The 22,130-nt window shown below is 49.8% G+C and overlaps 10 protein-coding genes across 10 annotated transcripts; 6 read left to right on the forward strand and 4 right to left on the reverse strand.

The window, feature by feature from the left end:
• Positions 1–66: 66 nt before the first annotated feature.
• Positions 67–1,766, reverse strand: N7468_007886 (SF3a splicing factor complex subunit PRP9; the record flags this gene model as incomplete). The annotated part of the gene is made up of 2 exons (XM_058477182.1): positions 67–1,449; positions 1,530–1,766. Coding segments are annotated over 2 exons (1,620 nt in total), but the record flags the coding sequence as incomplete, so codon positions are not given.
• A 47-nt stretch (positions 1,767–1,813) lies between these two features.
• On the forward strand, positions 1,814–3,190 carry N7468_007887 (ATP-dependent RNA helicase eIF4A; the record flags this gene model as incomplete). The annotated part of the gene is made up of 4 exons (XM_058477183.1): positions 1,814–1,844; positions 1,902–2,156; positions 2,219–3,112; positions 3,171–3,190. The coding sequence occupies 4 exons, from the start codon at positions 1,814–1,816 to the stop codon at positions 3,188–3,190; spliced, it is 1,200 nt and encodes a 399-aa protein (XP_058327528.1).
• A 1,055-nt stretch (positions 3,191–4,245) lies between these two features.
• Positions 4,246–7,201, reverse strand: N7468_007888 (WD40 repeat domain-containing protein; the record flags this gene model as incomplete). Its single annotated transcript, XM_058477184.1, has 7 exons — positions 4,246–4,363; positions 4,423–4,570; positions 4,632–5,121; positions 5,172–5,575; positions 5,625–5,719; positions 5,779–6,718; positions 7,177–7,201. The coding sequence occupies 7 exons, from the start codon at positions 7,199–7,201 to the stop codon at positions 4,246–4,248; spliced, it is 2,220 nt and encodes a 739-aa protein (XP_058327529.1).
• A 1,911-nt stretch (positions 7,202–9,112) lies between these two features.
• Positions 9,113–11,382, forward strand: N7468_007889 (H(+)-transporting V1 sector ATPase subunit A; the record flags this gene model as incomplete). Its single annotated transcript, XM_058477185.1, has 5 exons — positions 9,113–9,230; positions 9,278–9,462; positions 9,523–9,591; positions 9,731–10,369; positions 10,429–11,382. The coding sequence occupies 5 exons, from the start codon at positions 9,113–9,115 to the stop codon at positions 11,380–11,382; spliced, it is 1,965 nt and encodes a 654-aa protein (XP_058327530.1).
• A 435-nt stretch (positions 11,383–11,817) lies between these two features.
• On the forward strand, positions 11,818–14,379 carry N7468_007890 (dynamin-like GTPase vpsA; the record flags this gene model as incomplete). Its single annotated transcript, XM_058477186.1, has 8 exons — positions 11,818–11,843; positions 11,904–11,973; positions 12,042–12,136; positions 12,259–13,000; positions 13,064–13,705; positions 13,762–14,020; positions 14,073–14,157; positions 14,211–14,379. The coding sequence occupies 8 exons, from the start codon at positions 11,818–11,820 to the stop codon at positions 14,377–14,379; spliced, it is 2,088 nt and encodes a 695-aa protein (XP_058327531.1).
• A 686-nt stretch (positions 14,380–15,065) lies between these two features.
• Positions 15,066–15,902, forward strand: N7468_007891 (uncharacterized protein; the record flags this gene model as incomplete). Its single annotated transcript, XM_058477187.1, has 1 exon — positions 15,066–15,902. The coding sequence occupies one exon, from the start codon at positions 15,066–15,068 to the stop codon at positions 15,900–15,902; it is 837 nt and encodes a 278-aa protein (XP_058327532.1).
• Positions 15,903–16,046: 144 nt separating this feature from the next.
• On the reverse strand, positions 16,047–16,553 carry N7468_007892 (uncharacterized protein; the record flags this gene model as incomplete). The annotated part of the gene is made up of 1 exon (XM_058477188.1): positions 16,047–16,553. The coding sequence occupies one exon, from the start codon at positions 16,551–16,553 to the stop codon at positions 16,047–16,049; it is 507 nt and encodes a 168-aa protein (XP_058327533.1).
• A 64-nt stretch (positions 16,554–16,617) lies between these two features.
• N7468_007893 (uncharacterized protein) lies at positions 16,618–17,280 on the reverse strand (the record flags this gene model as incomplete). The annotated part of the gene is made up of 1 exon (XM_058477189.1): positions 16,618–17,280. One exon carries the CDS (start codon positions 17,278–17,280, stop codon positions 16,618–16,620), a length of 663 nt encoding a protein of 220 aa, XP_058327534.1.
• A 417-nt stretch (positions 17,281–17,697) lies between these two features.
• On the forward strand, positions 17,698–19,802 carry N7468_007894 (Hsp70 family protein; the record flags this gene model as incomplete). The annotated part of the gene is made up of 5 exons (XM_058477190.1): positions 17,698–18,765; positions 18,993–19,096; positions 19,147–19,345; positions 19,399–19,540; positions 19,594–19,802. 5 exons carry the CDS (start codon positions 17,698–17,700, stop codon positions 19,800–19,802), a joined length of 1,722 nt encoding a protein of 573 aa, XP_058327535.1.
• An 831-nt stretch (positions 19,803–20,633) lies between these two features.
• Positions 20,634–21,906, forward strand: N7468_007895 (cellulase family protein; the record flags this gene model as incomplete). Its single annotated transcript, XM_058477191.1, has 2 exons — positions 20,634–20,712; positions 20,795–21,906. 2 exons carry the CDS (start codon positions 20,634–20,636, stop codon positions 21,904–21,906), a joined length of 1,191 nt encoding a protein of 396 aa, XP_058327536.1.
• Positions 21,907–22,130: the final 224 nt, after the last annotated feature.

A 22,130-nucleotide genomic window follows, 5' to 3' on the forward strand; every position in this document is an offset into this window, starting at 1 on the left:
TGATTGAAGGGGATTTTTGTTAGAGAAGGTTAATAATAACGCATGATGGGATAGGGTGACGTACTCGTTGTAGATCCTTTCCGGCATGACATTACCATCAGCATCCTCCATCTGCACGATATTTTCCCGAAGCTCACGCTCTTGCTTGCGTTCAGCCTCCAGTTTCTCCCACAGGCTCACGGCCTCGTCGATGCGGTTAATCTCGCGGAAGAGGCTAGTGTTCGACGTGATACCCAGACACTTGAGGCCATAAAGATGGCGGGCTTCGGAGAAGTGCCTGTCGTACGCGCGACGGCCCATGTAAATGTAGTTTCCACAGATCTCGCACGGGTATTCGACACCAAGGCCGTGCAGCTTGTAGAGCCAAAATGGGATGGGCTTTCCATCCCACCCTAGTGGTACGTTAAGGGGGTTGTCGAACCTCTCATCGCCATCTTCGTCAGAATTCTCGCCATCATGGGTCTCGCGCTGCTGCTCCGATCCAGCCATAAGCGCCTCATATTCCATCTGGCGCTCATGCTCGGTCATTCCTTGACGGCGTTCTACATTAGTGCGCGTCTTTTTACGCTCTTCCTGGAGCTCATTAGTCAGGCAACGGATACGGTGCTCACGCTCCGCAACGGCACGCTCTTTCAAACCACGTGCCAGGGAAGATGGCCCATCGCCTGCAGGCGCACTGGGCTTCTCCCCGGAGGCACCAGCGGCCTTACGGGCCTCTGCGGCTCGAATGTGCTTCTTTTGGGTCAAGTGGCTCCGGTAGACATTAGGGTTCGTGAACTGTTTTTCGCAGTCCGGGCACCATAGGTCGTCTCCTGACTCTCCTCCCTTTCCGTTGTCCTCATCCGTCCAGCCTGGAATTTCCTTAGCGGCCCATTTCTTGTCGAAATCCTGCAGGAAAGCAGCAAATGTCGCATCCAAATCCTGCAGTGGGCGTGCACGCTTGATAAAGCTTTCCAGGTAGCTAGCGAGCTCGTTGACATAGCGGAAATATTTGTCGGAGAGCTTATCCTTGCGCTTGATGTTGAGGGTTGGTGGGACGAAGATGTCGAAAACATCGAGATACTGAATGTATGGCAGGCGCTTCACCGAAGGAAGGTTCAGATACTGCTCGTGCAGTCCGATCAAGTCGAGAAATTGGCCAAATGCTTCTTCGCCAGAAAACATGTTGTCCGCTTCCAAGCCGGAGGCTTCGATCTCTGCCGGTGCCCTGCGCTTGTAGGCTTTCTCCAGATTTTCGACTGGTTGATTCGGATAGCGTTTGTGAAATTCCTTAATGGGGTCAAGTTGCTTGTAAAATTCTTCATACTGGTCGCCGGTTGAAAGTGACTGCGATTCCATCTTCCGCACACCATCCGCATCTTCGTAAATGTCCATCAGTCGCTTGGATTGCTCCTGGATCCGGTTCAAAAATTTGGCGAGCTCATGGTCGCGAGACAGGCGTTCACGAATCTGCCACATATAAAATATCAGCTGGGAGTCTCCTTATGTGGTGTGCGCGCTATGGAAAACAAAAACGCGCGAGAACTCACATTACGGGGCTCTTGAGCTGCGCGGTCAGCGACAGCTAGCTCCAGATGATCAAGGTCCTCATGTAAGAAGCGCTGATCTTCGAACCGCATCTTGAGGGTGACACGGATGTTGGGTGCAGGTAGCTTGACAGTGTTCTTAGATTTGAAGATTGGAGGTGGAGAAGAGACACCGATGTTGTCACGTGATTGTTCCTCCGCTCCGATTTTGTCTCTACGCTTCTTCTTGCTTTGCGACATCAGACTCCACCCATTCGGCCCTCAGTCAAAACTTGGGTATTATCATTATGGCGGACGGGATTGACAGACGCGCAGATGGTATGAGCACTCCCCTTCCTATTCCGATCCATCACTAACAAAAGATTCGGATTCCAGAGCGGATGGAGTTCAACACCTCCAAGGAGGTGACGGTGGCGCCGACCTTCGAGGACATGCACCTGAAGGAGAGCTTACTTCGCGGAATCTACGCCTACGGTTATGAGTCCCCATCGGCGGTTCAGTCGCGTGCCATTGTTCAGATCTGCAAAGGTCGCGATACTATTGCTCAAGCCCAGTCCGGTACTGGTAAAACTGCGACTTTCGCGATCAGTACCCTCCAAGTCATTGACACGGTAGTCCGTGAGACTCAAGGTTAGCAGGGATTCTTGGGTTTTCCCCTCTATTTCCTTTCCATCATCCTGACTTTTTAACAGCCTTGGTCCTTTCCCCCACTCGCGAACTCGCAACCCAGATCCAGTCAGTGATTATGGCACTCGGCGACTACATGAATGTACAATGTCACGCATGCATTGGCGGTACCAATATCGGAGAAGATATTCGCAAGCTCGACTATGGGCAGCATGTCGTTTCAGGAACACCCGGCCGTGTCGCAGATATGATCCGCCGACGCAACCTCCGCACTCGTCACATCAAGATGCTCATTCTCGATGAAGCAGATGAGCTTCTGAACCGCGGTTTCCGTGAGCAGATCTATGACGTTTATCGCTATCTTCCTCCCGCGACACAGGTTGTTGTGGTTTCCGCGACTCTCCCTTACGATGTGTTGGACATGACGACCAAATTTATGACAGATCCTGTGCGGGTCCTAGTCAAGCGTGACGAGTTGACGCTTGAGGGAATCAAGCAGTACTTCATCGCTGTGGAGAAGGAGGAATGGAAATTCGACACGCTTTGCGATCTTTACGACACCCTTACCATCACCCAAGCTGTTATTTTCTGCAACACCCGTCGCAAGGTCGACTGGCTTACCGACAAGATGCGTGAGGCCAACTTCACCGTCTCCAGCATGCACGGAGAGATGCCTCAGAAGGAGCGGGACAGTATCATGCAGGACTTCCGACAGGGCAATTCGCGCGTTTTGATTTCCACCGACGTCTGGGCCCGTGGTATTGATGTCCAACAAGTTTCACTCGTCATTAACTATGATCTCCCTACGAATCGTGAAAACTACATCCACCGAATTGGTCGAAGTGGTCGTTTTGGCCGCAAGGGTGTCGCCATCAACTTTGTGACTAGTGATGACGTCCGTATCCTACGCGACATTGAACTTTACTATTCTACGCAGATCGAAGAAATGCCCATGAATGGTAAGATGATGATTCCCTTGTGCACTTCTCTTATTTTACTAATCACCATTTTTCACAGTTGCGGATCTCCTTACCTAGTCGAACCACCCTTTACGATCATTTACCTATATGTTTGAACGACCAAGGTTGGCTTCCAAGGTGGCTCCTAGTTTGACTTTCGGATCTACAATATTTGCTTGCGTTGATAGTCTCATCGAAAGTCTCATTTCCGGTCCCGAGAAAGTAATATAACTTTGCAAGGCGGTCTTTGCGTGGAGGAAAGGAAAACAAGATGTTAATGTAAGGCCTGTTTTCTCAATGCTCAGTATGTCAGCTATTAATGTCGATATGATCCAGACCTAAATTGCCACAAATATTTCACGATGGAAGCTGGGCGCAATATCACTTTTGAACTTCAAATTTTGGGGGCTTGTGGCGTCTCACCATTGCCTGGCCTCACACTCGGTTCGGATGTTAAGGAGTTAGTCACGAATTACGGAGTTATTTGAATGAAAAGTTCCATCTGCTCGCTCCAATGCACCTCGTAATAGTAGATATTTTAAACACTTACGGCAGAGCTAAGTTCATCATTCAAGTTTGATTTGCCATACATACTACACACAATGAGCACAATGAGACAGTAACAGGAACATCACCTCGAATCGAGGAAAGGAGAAGAGAAGGGGAAACGCCTTGGCAACTTGAAATAGCACGCGCAAAGACACTGGACAACAAGACAAGTCAAATTTGAGAATCATATCGCCTCGCCGTCGACCGAAAATAAAGAACAGCTTCAGGGCTGAAAATTGCAATTGCGCCTTTCCTGTATTGACTGGGATGCTTTAAGGAATATCAACTTCAGATGAAAGCCTCGAGACGTGGAGTTAGGGAATTTGGATAGGGTGGTTCAAGGGGTATGGAGAAGAAAGCAGAATAGGGCTATATGTATGCTGAGAGGGATCAAGTTTGCAAGCAAAAACATAGTGAATGGGGACAGCGAGCGAAGAATAGATTCAAGTACAGTCAGTCAAGTTTATTGGTCTTTCAATTCAAAGTTCCTGATGGTGTTTCCCTTATCCCATTGTACACAAGTTGGTATGACGAAGAAGCACGACGCATCTTCGCTCCGACGGTCCACGAGACCAGCTGCAAGATTAGAACGCAGACGTGGTCCTCAAGGCGCTTGTGAGGGGAAATCCATTTGACGATACCCCACGACTGCTGCGACTAGGCCCCACTGCAAAGCGAGAGCGGTCGCGCTCTCGTGACCAGCTAAGAGATTGTTAACCATCGCGGCTTTTGCAATTAGCCAGGAACGGATTGATGCTTACATGCGCACTACCCGGTCATCACCAGCCGAGGCAAACATGGTTGGATCAGCTGGATTCCAGGAGACGAAGTTCACACAGCCTTTGGTATGACCTTCTAGCGCCTCTACCAATTCGGTATTCTCTTTGTGCCAGATGTAAACCTTGGAATCTGATAGGGGGAATTAGCGTTCAAGTCTAATGACCTGGAGGGATAATTCGAAGCAACACACCATCGCTACCGCTCACAACGAAGTTTTCGTTGGCGCCGCCAAACGTGCTTCGTAGGACATATTCGCCTTGCTTGTGACCCTTGAATGTTCGTACCACTGCTGTTGTATCCAAGTCGATCAACTGAATCTCGCCATGGGTAGCTCCCTTGAGGCTAACAAGCATATACTTGGAGTCCCGGCTGATAGTCACCGATGTTGGGTTACTATCAAGAGACAGGCAATAATCCTCCTCGTAGGTACGGAAATCGAACACATGGATCTTTGCTTCAGTGTCGGCAGCGACAAGTCTGCGGCCATCAGGACTAATTGCACAGTCTTGTACGCGAAAGTTGCTCTTCCACATGTGGATAGATGACCCTCGAATACTCCAGTGGCAAATTTGCGATTGATGGTCAAAAGATGATGTCACGAAAGACTCGCCGTCAGGCGCCCAGCCTGCAGCTGTGACCGGCTGGGAATGATGGTCAATTGTAAGAAGACGGTGGCCGGTCTGATCTCCTGTTAGAAAGGCCGTTGTAAATCGTGCATAGAGAACCTCACCTCTACATTCCATAGTCGGGCCTTCTTGTCTTGCGAGCAGGTGATCAATTTCGTGTCATCGGGACTCCAGCTAACGAATGCCACGCCACTATCATGATCCATTAACCTATGGATTACTGTAAAATCTGTCGTATCATAAATGAGCACCATGCGGTCGCTGCCCGCAGTCACGAGCTTTGAGCCGTCGTGCGAAAACCCGCAGTACCAGACCTCGTCGGTATGTTCTGTCAGATTGACACTGACTTCCAAGGGGAAATCGCTTCGGTCGCAATGATGATCTGAATATAATGACGGAGATTCTGCTGTGTTGTGATATTTGCACTTTTCGATCTGACCTTGTTTGACGTAGTCCAACAAGATCGCCAGTCTGTGCTGGGGAATCATGACCGAGGGCGAGATGGATCCTTTGAAAATTAGTTCTAATGATCTGGTATGGAGATATATATTGCCTACTTGACAAATCGGCAAGAAGCCGTTCTCGAGAAGAGCTGATAGGCCCCTCCCATCCCGCTTGCTCGTGTAATTGATCAGCCGGGCACATGAGAAGGCTGCAGAAAAGAGCCAATCAGTAAGATATAACTTTCAATCGTCACTCCAGTGAGCATACCTGGTCAGAGCATGTAGTCGATCGACATCGTAGCCAAGAGGTGTCAGTTCTTGCCGAAGGACGAGCAGTGCAGCAGCCAAGTCGCGGTTCTCAAGGAGCTCCAAGAACTTTTGTTGCCGGAGGTAGAACAGCATCTCACTCCTATCCGCTCCCTCCGCCAGGACGAGAGTTCTCTCTGGAGTAGCCTTTTGCCCATTTTGCGAGTTCCCCTCCTTGAAAGACCTCACCAGTATTTGCTCTGCATCCGCCCAGCGTCCATCTAGAACTGCATTCCGAAAAGTCGCGACCCCGGCGGTTTCAAGCTGATAACCGCTCTCCGCACTTAACGCGGACGCGGATCCACTGTAGCCTAGCTCATACAGACTCTGGATCAAGATCCGAGTGACCTCCTCACGGTTGTGCCCGTAATACGTCGAGCTCGCAAGTGCCTTCCCAGAGCCATTTGCATGAGCGTCGCCGTTGGCGGAAGCAGACTGGCCATTTAGACCGGCTTTCCTCTGGGTGGAGCCGTTGGGCACCGGGGAGAAGCCATTCGCACTTGAAAGAGAATCGGGTCGCATGGTGTGCAGGCGCCTGCGCTTGCGGGAGGGAGAACGGCTGTTGGCTCGACCGGGTGAGTAGGAGTCGTGAGCACCTTCACGAACCTCTTCAAGCTGTGGCAACCGCGGGGATGCAGTCGGAACAGCACGATTCCGGGAATTTCCAGGTTGGAGTCGTCGCCGAAGGGAATTTATATTGGGAAGAGGAGTTATGTGGGCTGGAAGTTGGGGATGTGCGGAGACGAGCTGGGCGGAGGTTGAGGATCTGGCGCGAGAGGGAGGAACTTGCTCTGGAGATGGCTCAAGGGGGGAAGGAGGATCAGGGTCGTCGGTGGCGGAGGGATTAGAGGAGGGAAGGTTGTCTGCCAGGTCGGTAATAGAGATCTGCCCGGTCCCTGGCTCTTCGGGAAGAACCAGGTGAGCAGATCAGTCGACGAGAAAGATCAAGAGCTCAAGCTATGCACGTCAGCCAGGAGGTTTGAGTGTTTGAGTGCGGATGAATGTGAAGTGGGAGAACGCACTAGAGCCAAACAAGAGGTCTTCGAGGCCTTGACAGGTAGATCAGGTAGCGAGTGTCCCCCTGCTGGGTTTGGGGTTTGAAGTTGGGCGGAGATGGCTTATCGGAAATCGCATTCGAGTGGAATTCGGGTCACAAGAAGATGGGCCCCCGCGTCACAGGGCACGCGATATTTCACCGTCTCACGCCTGTCAGGGAATCTCGAGATGAGAAGGTAAAGAAGAAGTGGACTTCTAGGGTCGGCTGACACTGGTTGTCGCAGTTTCGTTTGTTTCTTACTTTGTGTATGCAGGAACCAGCATTGTTACAAGTTTGCCCTATTTGCCATACTAGGAAGCATACTTAAGACGCGATTCACACGGGGCATGACTGTAGGACAATATTCAGTCAGAATACTATAGAGAATCACCGCGAAGGGCTCCTTATTGTCCAAGCAAATCTACAGAAAGCATGATATTGCATCCAATAGGACTCCATGATCTGACCCGAAGGACCTACCTCTTCAACCTAATGACCCATCCTCGTTCGGAACTCCAGGGCTCCCTTGCCGCTCAAGCCAGGGCTTGTCCATATTGCTATCTTCCCCTCACTACGCAGTAGTAACTACATTTACTAATCTCCTGCTGAACTGATCCGATAGGAGCGGGCGGGTTAGACTCTACCATGACCAGCATATCAAAAAGAGTGGTTAATGATCACCACTGACGCCATCATGATGCTGGCCTGTCCTACAGCGGCGAGTGGCAGGTATAAGAACCCTCGTGAGGACCTTGGAAACCGTAAACCTCATCTATTACTCGGTATATATTCAAACCACTTCTTTATCCTCTATCTTCAAATTACCAACTTTGGAATCGAATCACCATGGGCTGTGGCTGTGGATCCAACTGTAACTGCACCGGCTCCCATGCCTGCACTTGCACCAGTGGCAGCTGTAATTGCCAGGGATGCGGAGTATGTGATCTAAACCTTTTTCACCTGCAAAGTGGATGCTGCAGACAGACATGTGCTGACTATTGGCTATAGAAATAAGTCTTGTCGGCCCTAAGCGACCGCTACAAGCCCAGAAGCTGGCACATATTATGGGGAAATGACGGCGAAATGGAGTTTAGTTAACTACTACCAGTATGTAATTGATTCTCTACGCACGATGCCGTCTGAGACAGGCCAGACTGTACCTCTTGTGCCAGAATATTACCATTCACTCTTTTTTTCCTATCCTTGTGTGATCCCCCTCATTCTTAACGTCATCCATGACGGCATATCTCGGAAGGGGTATTAAACCTATATCCGCCCCTTTAGGCCTAGGTAGCCAGCTCAAATTACAATTCTTTATGAAGATAATCGAGAATCCATAGCTTCCTCTGGTATTCCCATGACTCAGACAAATTCAATAACTAGCTTCCAAGTGGGACGAAAACAGTCTGTGACAGCTACCGCTTAGGCCCAATCCCCGTTAAGGTATATTTCGCCTTCAAACCACCCGAATTACCGCAGTGCGGAAGTATCGGGCTATATATCCTGATACGGACAGCACCTATGTTAACTAGGCTGTACTTTAGAGCTCTGACATCTGATGAATCAAGGTCACAAATGTGTATCGCCAGCAGATACCACTATTAGACACAGTAGACACAGTAAGTTACATTACGAGTTAGTAACATCAGTTGCAAGTTTGGACCACCCTGTTTCTCGAGGTATTCTAGTAATACCAATGTTTCTTCATCATTCAATTTTCCAGTGCGCGCTTAAACCGAGATATGAGCTACTATCATAGAGCAATTTCCATAGGCTTGCTACAGAACCTTGATGTAACCTGATTGCACGAATTCATGGAGGCTTCGGTATGCCTGATTGCATGATTCACATGTTTGACTATACAGTGGTCACAGGACAGGATGAGAGCACCAACAAGAAGTCGCTATTCCGAGGTTCATACCAATATGTCTTTTTGATTGAAATATGAACTGGGCTTGAGCTCTCATCCAACTGCAATCTTGGAATTGGATGGCTCTTGCTCTTTGGTTTTCGCTACTGCCAGCCCTGCTTACTAGTATGCTCCAATCTTCACCAAGAACCCAAACTGTGAAGACGGATCCACAGTAAGACCAACATCAAAAGCTGAGCAGCCATGTTGATGCGGTGAACAATTGACTGGGGCGCCAATCTCCGGAAGGCAGACGATCGAGGATTGGGTGAAGAGTAAACGCGGGTCTCCACGATTAGACTGGGACCACCATACCATAGCCAGCCACCATAAAGGTAGATCGGTCTTGCAATGATCGACTCTCCAACTCATCTATTAATTGACAGCGAATGTTGGGCCTGGGAGAGACCTCTTTTGAAGAGCCGGCCATCTCTGCTGGAACTTATTCGCCGCCCAGAACGAGAGCTCCGTCCAAGGACACCAACGACGCCCACGAGACAGCCTCCACCGCCCGAGCTGCCACTGCCACCGCTTCCAGACTCGCCCTCGCCCGCTTCAACCAGCTCGTCCATCTCCTCCCCCCTCCCTCCACTGCACGCACCTCCACCATGTCTTCGCAAGCTGAGGATGGAAAGATCTTCTCGGTCTCCGGACCCGTTGTTGTGGCCGAGCAGATGATCGGTTGTGCCATGTACGAGCTGGTAAGCTATCCCCCCCTCCTCGAGCTCCACGGAGCGGGACTGATACCGCATCGTCTCTAGTGTCGTGTCGGCCACGATATGCTCGTCGGTGAGGTCATTCGAATTGATGGCGATAAAGCTACTATTCAGGTTTACGAAGAAACTGGTATGGCATCCATTCCCGATAAGCCACCTAATACCCGGGAATCCGTCTTCCCAGATGGGAGTCCAAGTTGCTGATTTATTGCTTGCGAATATAGCTGGTCTTACTGTCGGCGACCCCGTCAAGCCTACCGGCAAGCCTCTCTCCGTCGAACTGGGGCCCGGGTTGATGGAGACCATTTACGATGGTATTCAACGACCCCTCAAGGCCATCTCCGATTCGTCTAAGAGTATCTACATTCCACGTGGAATTTCCGTGAATGCGCTCGACCGTGAGAAGAAGTGGGAGTACAAGCCTGCCAACTTCAAGGTTGGCGACCACATTACCGGGGGTGATATCTGGGGTATCGTTTTCGAGAACAGCTTATTGAATGAGCACAAAATCTTGCTGCCCCCGCGTGCACGGGGTACCATCACCCGCATAGCTCCTGCGGGCAGCTACACCGTCGACGAGAAGCTCTTGGAGATTGAATTCGATGGCAAGAAGACCGAGCATGGTATGATGCAGACTTGGCCCGTTCGTGTGCCTCGTCCCGTTACCGACAAGCTTCCTGCCGATGCGCCCTTCATTGTCGGCCAACGTGTGCTGGATGCCCTCTTCCCTAGTGTGCAGGGTGGTACAGTGTGCATCCCTGGCGCCTTCGGCTGTGGCAAGACTGTCATTTCTCAAAGTGTCTCCAAATTCTCCAACAGTGATATCATTGTTTATGTTGGTTGTGGTGAGCGTGGTAATGAGATGGCCGAAGTATTGATGGATTTCCCTGAGGTGAGTTTCGCAACATCAGGAGTAGCTGGATACATACTGAACTTTGATTTGGTAAAAAGCTTTCTATCAACATCGACGGCCGCAAGGAACCTATTATGAAGCGTACTTGCTTAATTGCGAACACCTCCAACATGCCCGTCGCTGCTCGTGAGGCCTCTATCTACACCGGTATCACGATCGCCGAATATTTCCGTGACCAGGGCAAGAACGTTGCTATGATGGCCGACTCAAGTTCTCGATGGGCCGAGGCTTTGCGTGAGATTTCCGGTCGTCTGGGTGAGATGCCTGCTGATCAGGGTTTTCCCGCCTACTTGGGTGCCAAACTGGCGTCTTTCTACGAGCGAGCTGGTAAGACCAGTGCTCTTGGCAGCCCCGAGCGTGTAGGCAGTGTCAGCATTGTTGGCGCTGTCAGCCCGCCCGGCGGTGACTTCTCGGACCCTGTCACTACCAGTACCCTGGGTATTGTCCAGGTCTTCTGGGGTCTTGATAAGAAGCTGGCCCAGCGCAAGCACTTCCCCTCCATCAACACCTCAATCTCCTACAGCAAATACAACGCCGTCCTGGACAAGTACTATGAAAAGAATAACCCGGATTTCCCTCGCCTTCGTGATCAGATCCGTGAGCTTCTTTCCAAGTCTGAGGAGTTAGACCAGGTTGTGCAGCTGGTCGGTAAGGCCGCTCTGGGTGACTCTGACAAGATCACCTTGGATGTGGCTAGCATGATCAAGGAGGACTTCCTCCAGCAGAATGGTTACAGTGACTACGATCAGTTCTGCCCATTGTGGAAGACCGAGTATATGATGAAGGCATTCATGAGCTTCCACGACGAGGCTCAAAAGGCTATTTCCCAGGGTCAGAGCTGGAGCAAGGTTCGTGAGGCCACCAGTGACCTCCAGTCTTCCCTCCGAAGTATGAAGTTCGAGGTTCCCGACGATGAACAAGCGATTTCCAGCAAATACGAGAAGGTCCTGCAGTCCATGACTGATCGATTTGCTTCCGTCTCTGACGAGTAAATGGTGGCGGTTGGCCACTTGTGCATTTTATCTGTCTTTCCTGCGAGGCCTTTCACGTTATCTAGCACCTTACATTACCCTGTAGCTATGTTCCAACCAAATTTTTTTGGTCCTGTCCAAACGATAAACTGTTCCTTTTGATAGAATCTCAAGCCAACCCTTATTCCAGGCAGCATTATTGTATTGTGAAAAGAATGGTAGTCACCCGGAGATAACAGCTGACACCTAACTTCACTGCCTGTTGTGGCTTTTTTGGGCCCGGCCGCCCGCCACTTTGCATCACCGCCTTCAGGTCCAACAAACAGTCTTCCGCTTCCATCTCCACAAGGTACCTTACCCTCTAACTCCTTGCGCCTGTCTTTCTCTCTTTAAGCTCTTCAGGGAAATAACCGAAACCTCCATTCTTTGCAGAAGCTTCCCTCACAGTCGCCAGCCATGGCAAGCCCAACTTCTGGCTACTCGTGCGCTCCCCCTGGTCCTCAGTCCCCCTCTATGCGGCCCCGTTCTAACTCATGCGCCAGGATTAATGTGAACGATCCTACCTTGATCTCACTTGTCAACAAGCTCCAGGATGTGTTCTCAACAGTTGGGGTGAGCTTATATCCCATAATGTGTGATGTCGTTGCCATGTGTGCCTGCTAACAGTGGCTTCTACTTAGGTCCACAACCCTATCGATTTGCCCCAGATCGTTGTTGTCGGTTCACAGTCAAGCGGAAAGAGTTCAGTGCTAGAGAACATTGTTGGTCGCGATTTGTATGTGTCACTTTGCCTTTTGGGTGCTTTGCTGCCAGCGTTCACTCTGCTGCCGGCGATGGCGGGCCCCTCCTGCTCGTGTGTCGTCAGCCATTGCTAACTGTTCATGCTCTCTGAAATAGCTTGCCTCGAGGATCAGGAATTGTTACTCGACGACCCCTCATTCTGCAACTGATCAACAAGCCTGCGAGCCCCGAGACGAACGGCGACAAGAAGGTCGAAACTACCGACAGCGAGTCCAACGTGGATGAATATGGTGAATTCTTGCATATCCCCAACCAGAAGTTCTACGATTTCAACAAGATCCGAGAGGAGATTGTTCGAGAGACAGAGACCAAGGTTGGCAAGAACGCCGGCATCTCGCCTGCTCCTATTAACTTGCGCATTTACTCGCCCAATGTCCTTACCCTTACCCTCGTGGATCTTCCTGGCTTGACCAGAGTACCTGTCGGTGACCAGCCCAAAGATATCGAGAAGCAGATTACGGACATGGTCCTAAAGCACATCAGCAAGCCCAATGCTATCATTCTGGCTGTCACGTCTGCCAACCAGGATTTGGCCAACTCTGATGGTCTGAAGCTGGCTCGACAGGTTGACCCTGAAGGTCAGCGCACTATCGGTGTGCTGAGTAAGATCGATCTGATGGACGAGGGCACCGACGTGGTGGATATTCTCGCTGGACGGATTATTCCCTTGCGCCTGGGCTATGTGCCTGTGGTCAACCGTGGCCAGCGTGACATTGAGAACAAGCGTCCTATTGCCTACGCATTGGAGGCCGAGAAGGCTTTCTTTGAAAACCACAAGGCCTACCGCAACAAGGCTTCATACTGCGGTACCCCCTACCTTGCCCGCAAGCTCAACCTGGTATGTATTGTTTCCAGCTACGTGGGAAAGGCATTGCGCATACTGATACAGGATTTGGTTTAGATCCTTATGATGCACATCAAGCAAACCCTGCCCGATATCAAAGCCCGTATTTCCTCTTCTCTCCAGAAATATACTTCGGAGCTGTCCCAGCTAGGCGATTCGCTGCTGGGCAACAGCACCAGTATTATCATGAATATGATCACTGAATTCAGCAACGAATACCGTACCGTTCTGGAGGGTAAGAGCCCTGAACTTTCGAGCGTTGAGTTGTCCGGCGGTGCTCGTATCAGCTTCGTCTTCCACGAACTCTACTCAAACGGCGTCAAGGCCGTTGATCCTTTTGATCAAGTGAAGGATGTTGATATTCGCACCTTCCTATACAACTCTTCCGGTTCTTCCCCAGCCTTGTTTGTTGGTACGACCACCTTCGAGATCATCGTCAAGCAGCAAATCAAGCGGTTGGAAGATCCTAGTGTGAAGTGCATCTCACTGGTCTATGATGAGTTGACGCGCATCCTCGGCCAGTTGTTGAACAAGCAGATGTTCCGTCGATATCCCATGCTTAAGGAAAAGTTCCATGCGGTTGTGATTGCTTTCTTCAAGAAGTGCATGGACCCCACCAACAAGCTCGTCAAGGACCTTATCGCCATGGAGACCACATATATCAATACTGGTCACCCTGACTTCCTTAACGGACACCGCGTAAGTCATCCAGAAAGCTCAACAATCTTCGTCTGATCCATGCTAAACTTTCTCAGGCCATGACTATCGTGAACGAACGCCAGCAGGCCTCAAAGCCTACTCAGGTCGACCCGAAGACTGGCAAGCCTTTGCCGCCGCGCTCCCAGAGCCCCTCTTTGGATACGACGGGCGAGGCCGCTAATGGAAGCTCCTTCTTTGGCAGCTTCTGGGCCTCCAAGAACAAGAAGAAGATGGCTGCAATGGAGGCTCCACCGCCAACTCTCAAGGCTTCTGCCAGTCTTTCCGAGCGTGAAGCCACTGAAGTCGAGGTTATTAGTAAGTTGGCAGCATTATGAACGCATTTTGCAGGATTTTAACCTTGCTACAGAGCTTCTCATCACCTCCTACTTCAATATTGTTAAACGCACCATGATCGATATGGTTCCCAAGGCCATCATGTATACCTTGGTGCAGTACGTTATAATTCTGCAAAATTCAGTCGGCGACTCGCTAACCCCGCTCTCAGGTTCACCAAGGATTCCATGCAAGCCGAGCTGATTGAGAACATGTACCGCCAAGCCGACCTCGATGACCTGCTCAAGGAGAGTGACTACACCATCCGGCGACGGAAGGAGTGCCAGCAGATGGTTGAGAGCCTGTCTCGTGCCAGCGAGATTGTCAGCCAGGTCCAGTAGAGGAGGAGGATACGGATTCACCGGAAGGAAACGACTAGTCCTCGACTGTATGATTGAACTTAAACGTTTGTTAGCGGCGTTGGACCGCGCGTTCTTTTTCATTTGTGATTTGCAACGAACAAATTCTTTGACTATACATCGTACTCCAGTGCCGGCCCTGGCCTTTTGGCCCTTTTCTTAGATGGTCCTCGTCTTCGTCTAGCGGGTTTGGGGGAGATGATATTCTGTGCACATCAGCCTGGGAGGAGTTGTTGAGGCTCTGGACTTATGGATTTCCTTTGCGTCTTGCTGCCAATTTGAGAGCCCTATACCGTTTTGTCTTTAGTCTGTTTTGCGAGGTCTTTTCCCCCCCTTGTTGGTTCTTTCCTAGATGATGACTGCGTCGCCCTATGAATTTCAACTGTGCCCAATGACCTTGCCATGAATCTGACTTGTTTTTTGCTGCTTAACCAAAGATCGCTTGTAGACTGTAAGCTACATATGAATGTATATTAGCTCTCCCCAGTTTGTAGACAAACAGCCCTTTGGGGTTTCCCCGCGTCTGGTGGATCCATTCACGGTTCGGAGACTTTCCGAGGTGCATTAGCATGCTTTTCGAGCTTCTCCACATAAAAAGCCCCAGGCCCCCCATTCCCCTACTGGCATATCCAAGTGCCATATTTCCCAAATACTGTGCTCGAAACCAAATGGAGGTCCCCAGCATTGATCGATTTGATCCCGCTGTCGCCGAATCCTTGGGTTATCTAAATAGGACCCCATGTTTCACCTCTCGAAGCAGTCCTTTCTCCTACTTTCTCTATGTCCCTCCTAATTATCACGATCTCGAACGTCTCAACCTGATGGTCTTGATCCATCAGAGCTCTCGAAATGCCTCCGAGATCCGCGATGAAGGCTTCACCTTCTTCGCAAGAAAACACTCATATATCATCCTTGCCCCGCTGTTTCCGATTGAACCCGACGATCCACAAGACAGGAATGGTTACAAGCAGCTTGTATCGGGAGATACGAGATATGACAAGATTGTTCTCGCCATGGTAGAAGAAGTCAAAGCCCGCTACAACCGTGTCGACATCGACCGGTTCCTTCTCTGGGGGTTTAGTGGTGGCGGGCAATACGTTCATCGCTTTGCATACCTGTACCCGGAGCGCTTGAAGGCAATAGCAATCGGTGCTCCCGGATCGCAGACTTTGCCAGATACCAGCAAGCCGTACCCAAACGGTGTGAGTGACCTGGAAAGTGTATTTGGTTTGGCGATCCAGTGGGAGAGGCTATGTCCTATTCCGGCTATGTTTATTGTGGGTGACTGCGACACTGATACTTTCTATGCAACTGCACGTGGTCGACCACTCAGTCCTTCAGTTGAGAACGGGCGTTATGGGGGAGTAGTTCGATTAGAAGAGAATTGGCGCCACAATGGGGCAAAGTGTCATCTTCAAGTTGTACCTGGAGCGACTCACGAAGAGGATAAGATGGTACCGTACGTGGTGGAGTTTTTTGAAAAATGCCTTCAAGGTTCTATTTAAATGTCTATGGCAGTATATATATGAGCAAATGAATTCAATGTATTCTGTTCAACCCACAGATCGAAGAGTACCTTGGTAACTATCATAACGGACCTGAAACAGTCTGTAGGGCCCGATATGAAATCCATAGAAAAGAAGTGCGTCCTAACCCACCCAAACCACTGCAGCCTTCAAAATCCCAGACCTACCGTAGTCAGACCCGTCACTGGCTCCGTGAACCAGAACAGCTGGATGAGTGACCATAAGGACAGTTGCCCCATCCAATGCAGTCGCATCGTCACCCAATGCCACATTATGCATCCTGTGTGGCTGAAGAATATCCACACCGTTGTTGAACGTTCGGGGGAGGTCCTTCATACCCCTGAACTCGAGGTAGCTCTTTCGTTGCCATAACTTGTAGGATAATTCGGCGGCATTGATGAAGATTTCACGCAAGGAGGCTTCTGTCTCTGGTTGCAAAGATCGATAACAAATCAAGTGATGGGCAGTGCTCCTTACGAAGACGTTCATCGTTTCTTGAGCAGCTTCTTTACGAGCCTCTGCAGTTCTGATCTTAGTGTCATTCAATCGTTGCATTTCGCTTTCGTCGCCTCGGGGCTTGGGATCGAGAAGTCTAAGCCACTGCGACCTCCATGCATGGCCACCCTCCATATCTCCTGATAACGTGAAAGAAAACCTCAGCCACTGTATTATGGGACGCTATGACGAGTATTGCTCACCTGCAATCAACTCTTCCAAAACATTCACCATAGATGTAGATAGCTCCTTTCTCAAAGCTGTAGAAGCTTCGTTCACGTCCTGGTCCTCTCCGCCACCCAATGGGTTCATCCTCCATGGCAGGAAAAAAAGTGGATTGGTGAGGATTTTTTTCGCAAATGATGTGCATAAGCATAGCTTCCAGAAGAAGCTGTGGCAGGACTTTTGCGTTAGTCGAAAAGGCCGTCTCATCGTAGCGTGTCCATGTTTTCCATTCCGCAGGCCAGTTGTCCACTTGAAGGCGCTCATGGAAAAGCTCCTCATCAGCGTGGTTCTTACACCACATACGAGCACCTGAATAGATTCGGTCAAGTTCCCGGGAGATTTCCCCGTGTGACTCTGGAGCCCACTTTTGGTCATCCTGGAATTGGAATGCCATCTCCTGGACGTTGCGGAGGGATTCTTCCGCCTTGATTTTAGCTTGCCTCATCATACTAAGCTCTTGCTCAGTGACTACCATCTTTTCTTGAAGCTTTTTGTGGTGACCATTGAGTACACGAAACTTCTGCGCAAGTATTTCATGTTCAAGGCTAGCGTATCGGCTGTCAATGTTTTTCACTAGATCCGAGAGTTCAATCATCTGAGCCCGAAGCTCTTTTTGCTGTTGCATCATCGAATCCATGCTGCGGTCTTGCTGATAAATCTGTCGGTCTGTGGTTTGGAGCCGTTTTCTTATCTCGAAATGTCGCCCGCCTTGTCTCTTTGGAATATATGCTAACGTGGGTTGGTGTAAATTTGTAGAATGATTGAGTTGGTTGGGTAAGTGCAAGAGGAAGAGAAAAGAAAAGGGAAAGAGCGACCAGTGGGTTCATCTTCAGGGCAGTTTCCAGCAAACACCCTTATCGGGCTCTTTCTATGATTCAACGCTTTGGTTTGCTTCCCATTCAAGCATCAAATTTCCAGCTTCCAGATCTATCAACTTTCCCATCATCGACGGGCTTATTGAATCTCTTTCCTCACCTCAGATCAACCCTGGATATCTTCCTCTCCATCAGTGCAGGCTAGTTTTCTAACTGAATACAATCAGTCTACCCTCACGATGAGCTCCATACGGGGTCACAAGATCATTGTGGGCGTGGACTATGGTACTACGTTCACCGGTAGGGATAGTCTCCAGCTTCAAGTCAACCGCAGCACAGCATTAGCTCACAATATGGTAGGGGTAAGCTTTGTGAACTCATCACAAGGCGCGGAAAATATCCATGTGATTCGTACCTGGCCTGGCCCTGCGCGAGTACAAGACGAAACGTGGAAGACTCCCTCCCGGATTGCCTACAAACGTGAAAATCTTTCACTTGGTGAGCAGGATGTGGCATGGGGCTATCAGGTGACTCCTAGAATGAAGTCCTACACATGGACAAAACTCCTTCTGGACAACCAGAAAAAGCATATCCTTAGCATCGAGGATCTTGATATCATCCAGGGACATGGCTTACTAGCAGTTCCATCGTTCAAGCGCCAACCTCGTGAAGTATGTGCAGATTACCTAGCGGAAATCTACACATACATTATTTCGTATCTCGAGAGGCGTCTGACACATGAAATCCTTGGTGAGACTTCCTTGGTATTTTATTTCACGATTCCGGCAATCTGGTCAGACAAGGCAAAGCAAGATACCTGGGATGCTGCGAGAGTCGCTGGATTTGGATCTCGACCCAAGGACGACATCAACATGATCACGGAACCCGAGGCCGCCGCTTTGGCTACGTTTAGTTCATTCTCAAATAATCTAGCTCATGTTATGAAGGCCGGGGAAAGTGTCCTTATCTGTGACTGCGGTGGCGGTACAGTAGACATTGTCACCTATCTGATTACCCAAGTCCAACCAGTCTTTAAGTTTGAAGAGGTTTTGATTGGAACTGGAGGCAAATGTGGCTCCAGCTACATTGATCGAAACTTCCATCGGTGGATGTCTGAAACATTCGGTTCGGCATTTGATACTCTGCGATTCGAAAAGAAGGGCCCCGGAAGTGTTTTCATGAAATCATTCGAGGCTGAAAAGAGGGACTTCGGGGCCTCTCAGACACTAAACAAGACCTTTGAGATTGATCTCGTTATGCAAGGCGTGTCCAGCTCGACCAACTATAATGCTGAAGACGGGCTTGTCGTATTCACTAGGTCTATATTCCCGAGAGGTTGAGTTCAAGAAGTCTCCTTATGCTGATGATATAATAGCACAGAAATGGAGTCTTTCTTTCGGCCTGTGGGAGATCAAATTGAAGCCCTTTTACAAGACCAGGAGAATAAAATGGGTCACGAGTCATCCAAAAAGTTGAAGGCAAGGAGATAAATTTGCACTGCACATAATAATTGACCGAGCTGACCTTTCGTTAGACGGTCGTACTTGTGGGCGGCTTCGGAGATTCTCCATGGCTTTTCGGTATCCTCAACAGATGGTGCTTAAAAAGATCAATCACTCTTGTCTGCCCAGAAGACCCGTAAGTACCTATCCTGGATCATTTACCCACATTTCTCTAACGGTAGACAGTCAAGCAAGTGTAGTGAAGGGGGCGGCTCTTCAAGGCTTAAACAACATGCGTCCCCAAAAGCGTAAAGCGCGAGTTCACTACGGCTTCAGTCTGCGCATGGATTTTCGTGAAGGGATAGATCCTGAAAGCGAATCTTACATATCTCCTTGGGACGGAGCAAAGCTCTGCAGTAATCGGATAAGTTGGGTCATTGAAAAGGTATCTTACCATCCCACATGTACCACTAGATAATGGTGATTGACAAAGACTAGGGGACAGCTATAGGTCAAGGCGATGATTTGCCATACCACTGGTTGGAGCGAGTGCACAAAGGAACCGATGGCTCACTGGAGTCTTCAATTCAACTTTATACGTGCTATGCTGACTCTGCTCCTGATTGGTATGATATCTTAAGTGGGTATTCCATATTCAAATTTGATGCAACATAGTCCACTGACATGACATAGCCTACCACAACATCGGGGTGATCAACTATAAATTTGAAGTAGCAGATCTTCCAAAACTGCGAAGGAAGAGTACTGCTGACGGCGGGAGTATGTGGCTTCTGGAATTCAGAATCACCATTGATTTGCTGGCGACAAAAGGGATTCTCGAGTTCAAGGTTTTAGGCCTTGACAATAAGAAGATAGGAGAAGCCAGTATTGAGTACATCTGATTTTCGCTTGGCTGGGCTTTGACTTTCACTAAATTGTCTTTCCTGATTTTCCTATTTACGCTGCACTGAACTGCGTTATGAGACTGAAATTTCCATTTGGTTGAATTTTGCTCTATTCCTTGAATTTAAAACTCACCTGGGCATCTTAGTAGAGCGTTATGACTACTATTAGCTCCAACAGAGTCAGGGCCACTTTCTTCCAGTGCTAGTATAGATTTGAGCTACACACAATGACGGTACACTTGTTAACAGTATAAATGACTTCAAACCTTATCATAATATCAGTAGTACACCCAGTGATCTGACGCGGTTTAGGTCTCCCATAGGAGATAGGACAGGTTGATTTCTTGGGGGGGGCTTTTTGACCCGGGTGTCAGGTATATCACTTTCTTCTGGCCTTTGGGGATGGTATTTCGAATGTCGAGATCGCATCTGGCCGAGTTTTTTATGAAATAGAAACGCACCATATCATAGACGCATCTATCTATTGGCTCCCTGCTAGACAGAAGGGCATCAACTTGAAAAGGTACCCAAATAGCTTGGGAGACAGGTATTGAGACTATGTTTAAATCGACAAGCGTTGATAATGTGCTCGTACGTTAGGGTTTGCCGCGCCCAGGGCCTCCTAGTCCTGATGGTCACCTCATTGGCTGCGGGCCAGTCGGATCCAGCACAAAAAAGGGTCGTGAGACTAGATCAAACCAGTTCCACGCTCGACAATATCATTCAATATTCTTCAAAACCGCCTACTAACGACTACTCTCGGGGTATATGCCGTCATATTCAGAAATAAGTCAAACCTTCAAGCCTTTGTACGAGACCGTCTACGAAATGACCATCGTCCACTGGCTTGCCAAGCACCCGAAGGACTTGCTGGCTGCTGGCCACCGCCATCATAGTTATCTCCCAGGTACTTTTACTCAGTCGAGAAAAGGATACTTGGGACCCATCTTCGTCCGCTGTGATCCCTGGGGGCTTTGGCCGGGTGTCAGCATCACTCAACTTCACCCCGCCCTTCCACACTCAGGGTCGCTTTATCCGGGATGCCAACGACGTTCCTGTGAAACTCGCCAGTATCAACTGGTATGGCGCCAGCGACATATATTTTGTGCCCGGTGGACTCGATGTGCGGCACCGAGATGACATCGCACAGCTGATCCTCGACCTAGGGTTCAACAGCGTCCGCCTGCCCTACGCAGACGAGATCGTTCTGCGGAACCCGCAAGTCAATACAAGCCTGATCGCAGCAAACCAAGACCTCTTCCAAGAGTCTACGCCGACTGCACTGGATGTTTACCACGCTGTTATCGACAGCCTAACCGCAGCAGGTCTGCTAGTCATCCCGAACAACCACATCACAACTGCGACATGGTGTTGCGGGGCCAACCCATGCGATCTTAGCTGGACGAACAGCTACTGGGGAGGGCAGTTATTCTGCCCTGTGCCACTGACGGAGGAGGGATGGATACGGAACTGGGAGACGGTGATGCGACCGCTAGTGCAGAACCCGTTTGTGATAGGAGCGGATCTGCGAAACGAAGTGCGAGGTCTCTGGGGCACGATGTACTGGAGCGACTGGGCAAAAGCAGCGGAGAGAGCATCTGAGCGGCTACTGGCCATAAACCCTGACTGGTTGATGATCGTCGAAGGCATTTCGTCAGCGAACGATGTTTCTGGAGCAAAGAAAAGGCCTATCCAACTCAGTATCCCGGGGCGAGTGGTATACTCAGCTCATGTATATCCCTGGTCTGGCTGGGGAAGCCTGGCACCATTTTCTGGGAGAAGGTATGAGGATTTTGCTTCAGAGATGTGGAAGAACTGGGGGTACCTCCTGGCAGAAGACATTGCACCCGTGTGGGTGGGAGAGATCGGCATCACGTCCTATGAACCTACCGACGGGGATCGCAATTACTGGCGGAACCTTGTACGGTTCCTGAAAGAAACAGATGCCAGTTGGGGCTATTGGGCGCTCAATGCACGTAAGGCCTCGGGAGAAATAGAATGGTATGGCTTATTAGGAGACGAATGGGACTGGGAAAGTGTACGATGGGACTACCGCTTGGAGGCCTTGAAGGCCCTCGGTTTAGAGGGTCCCAAGTCATAACCAGATAGAGGCGCCCGGGGTCACACGTCCAACAGTCTCGTGAATTTCTCATTGCACATGAATTTAATATTCTACCTTCGCATCTACCACGCCGCGCTGGAGTCGAAAGTGATTGGTGAAGATGGGCAGGTGAGCAGTGGAGCGGTCCATGCCCCAAAATGGGATTGGGGACCAATCAATGCGGCACGCACGGCTAAGCTTTTGTAAATCGCTTCCACAATATG

Source organism: Penicillium chermesinum (genome assembly GCF_028974085.1).
Source record: "Penicillium chermesinum strain IBT 19713 chromosome Unknown utg000006l:1.0-2335141.0:1.0-2336784.0, whole genome shotgun sequence".
Lineage (NCBI taxonomy): Eukaryota > Fungi > Ascomycota > Eurotiomycetes > Eurotiales > Aspergillaceae > Penicillium > Penicillium chermesinum.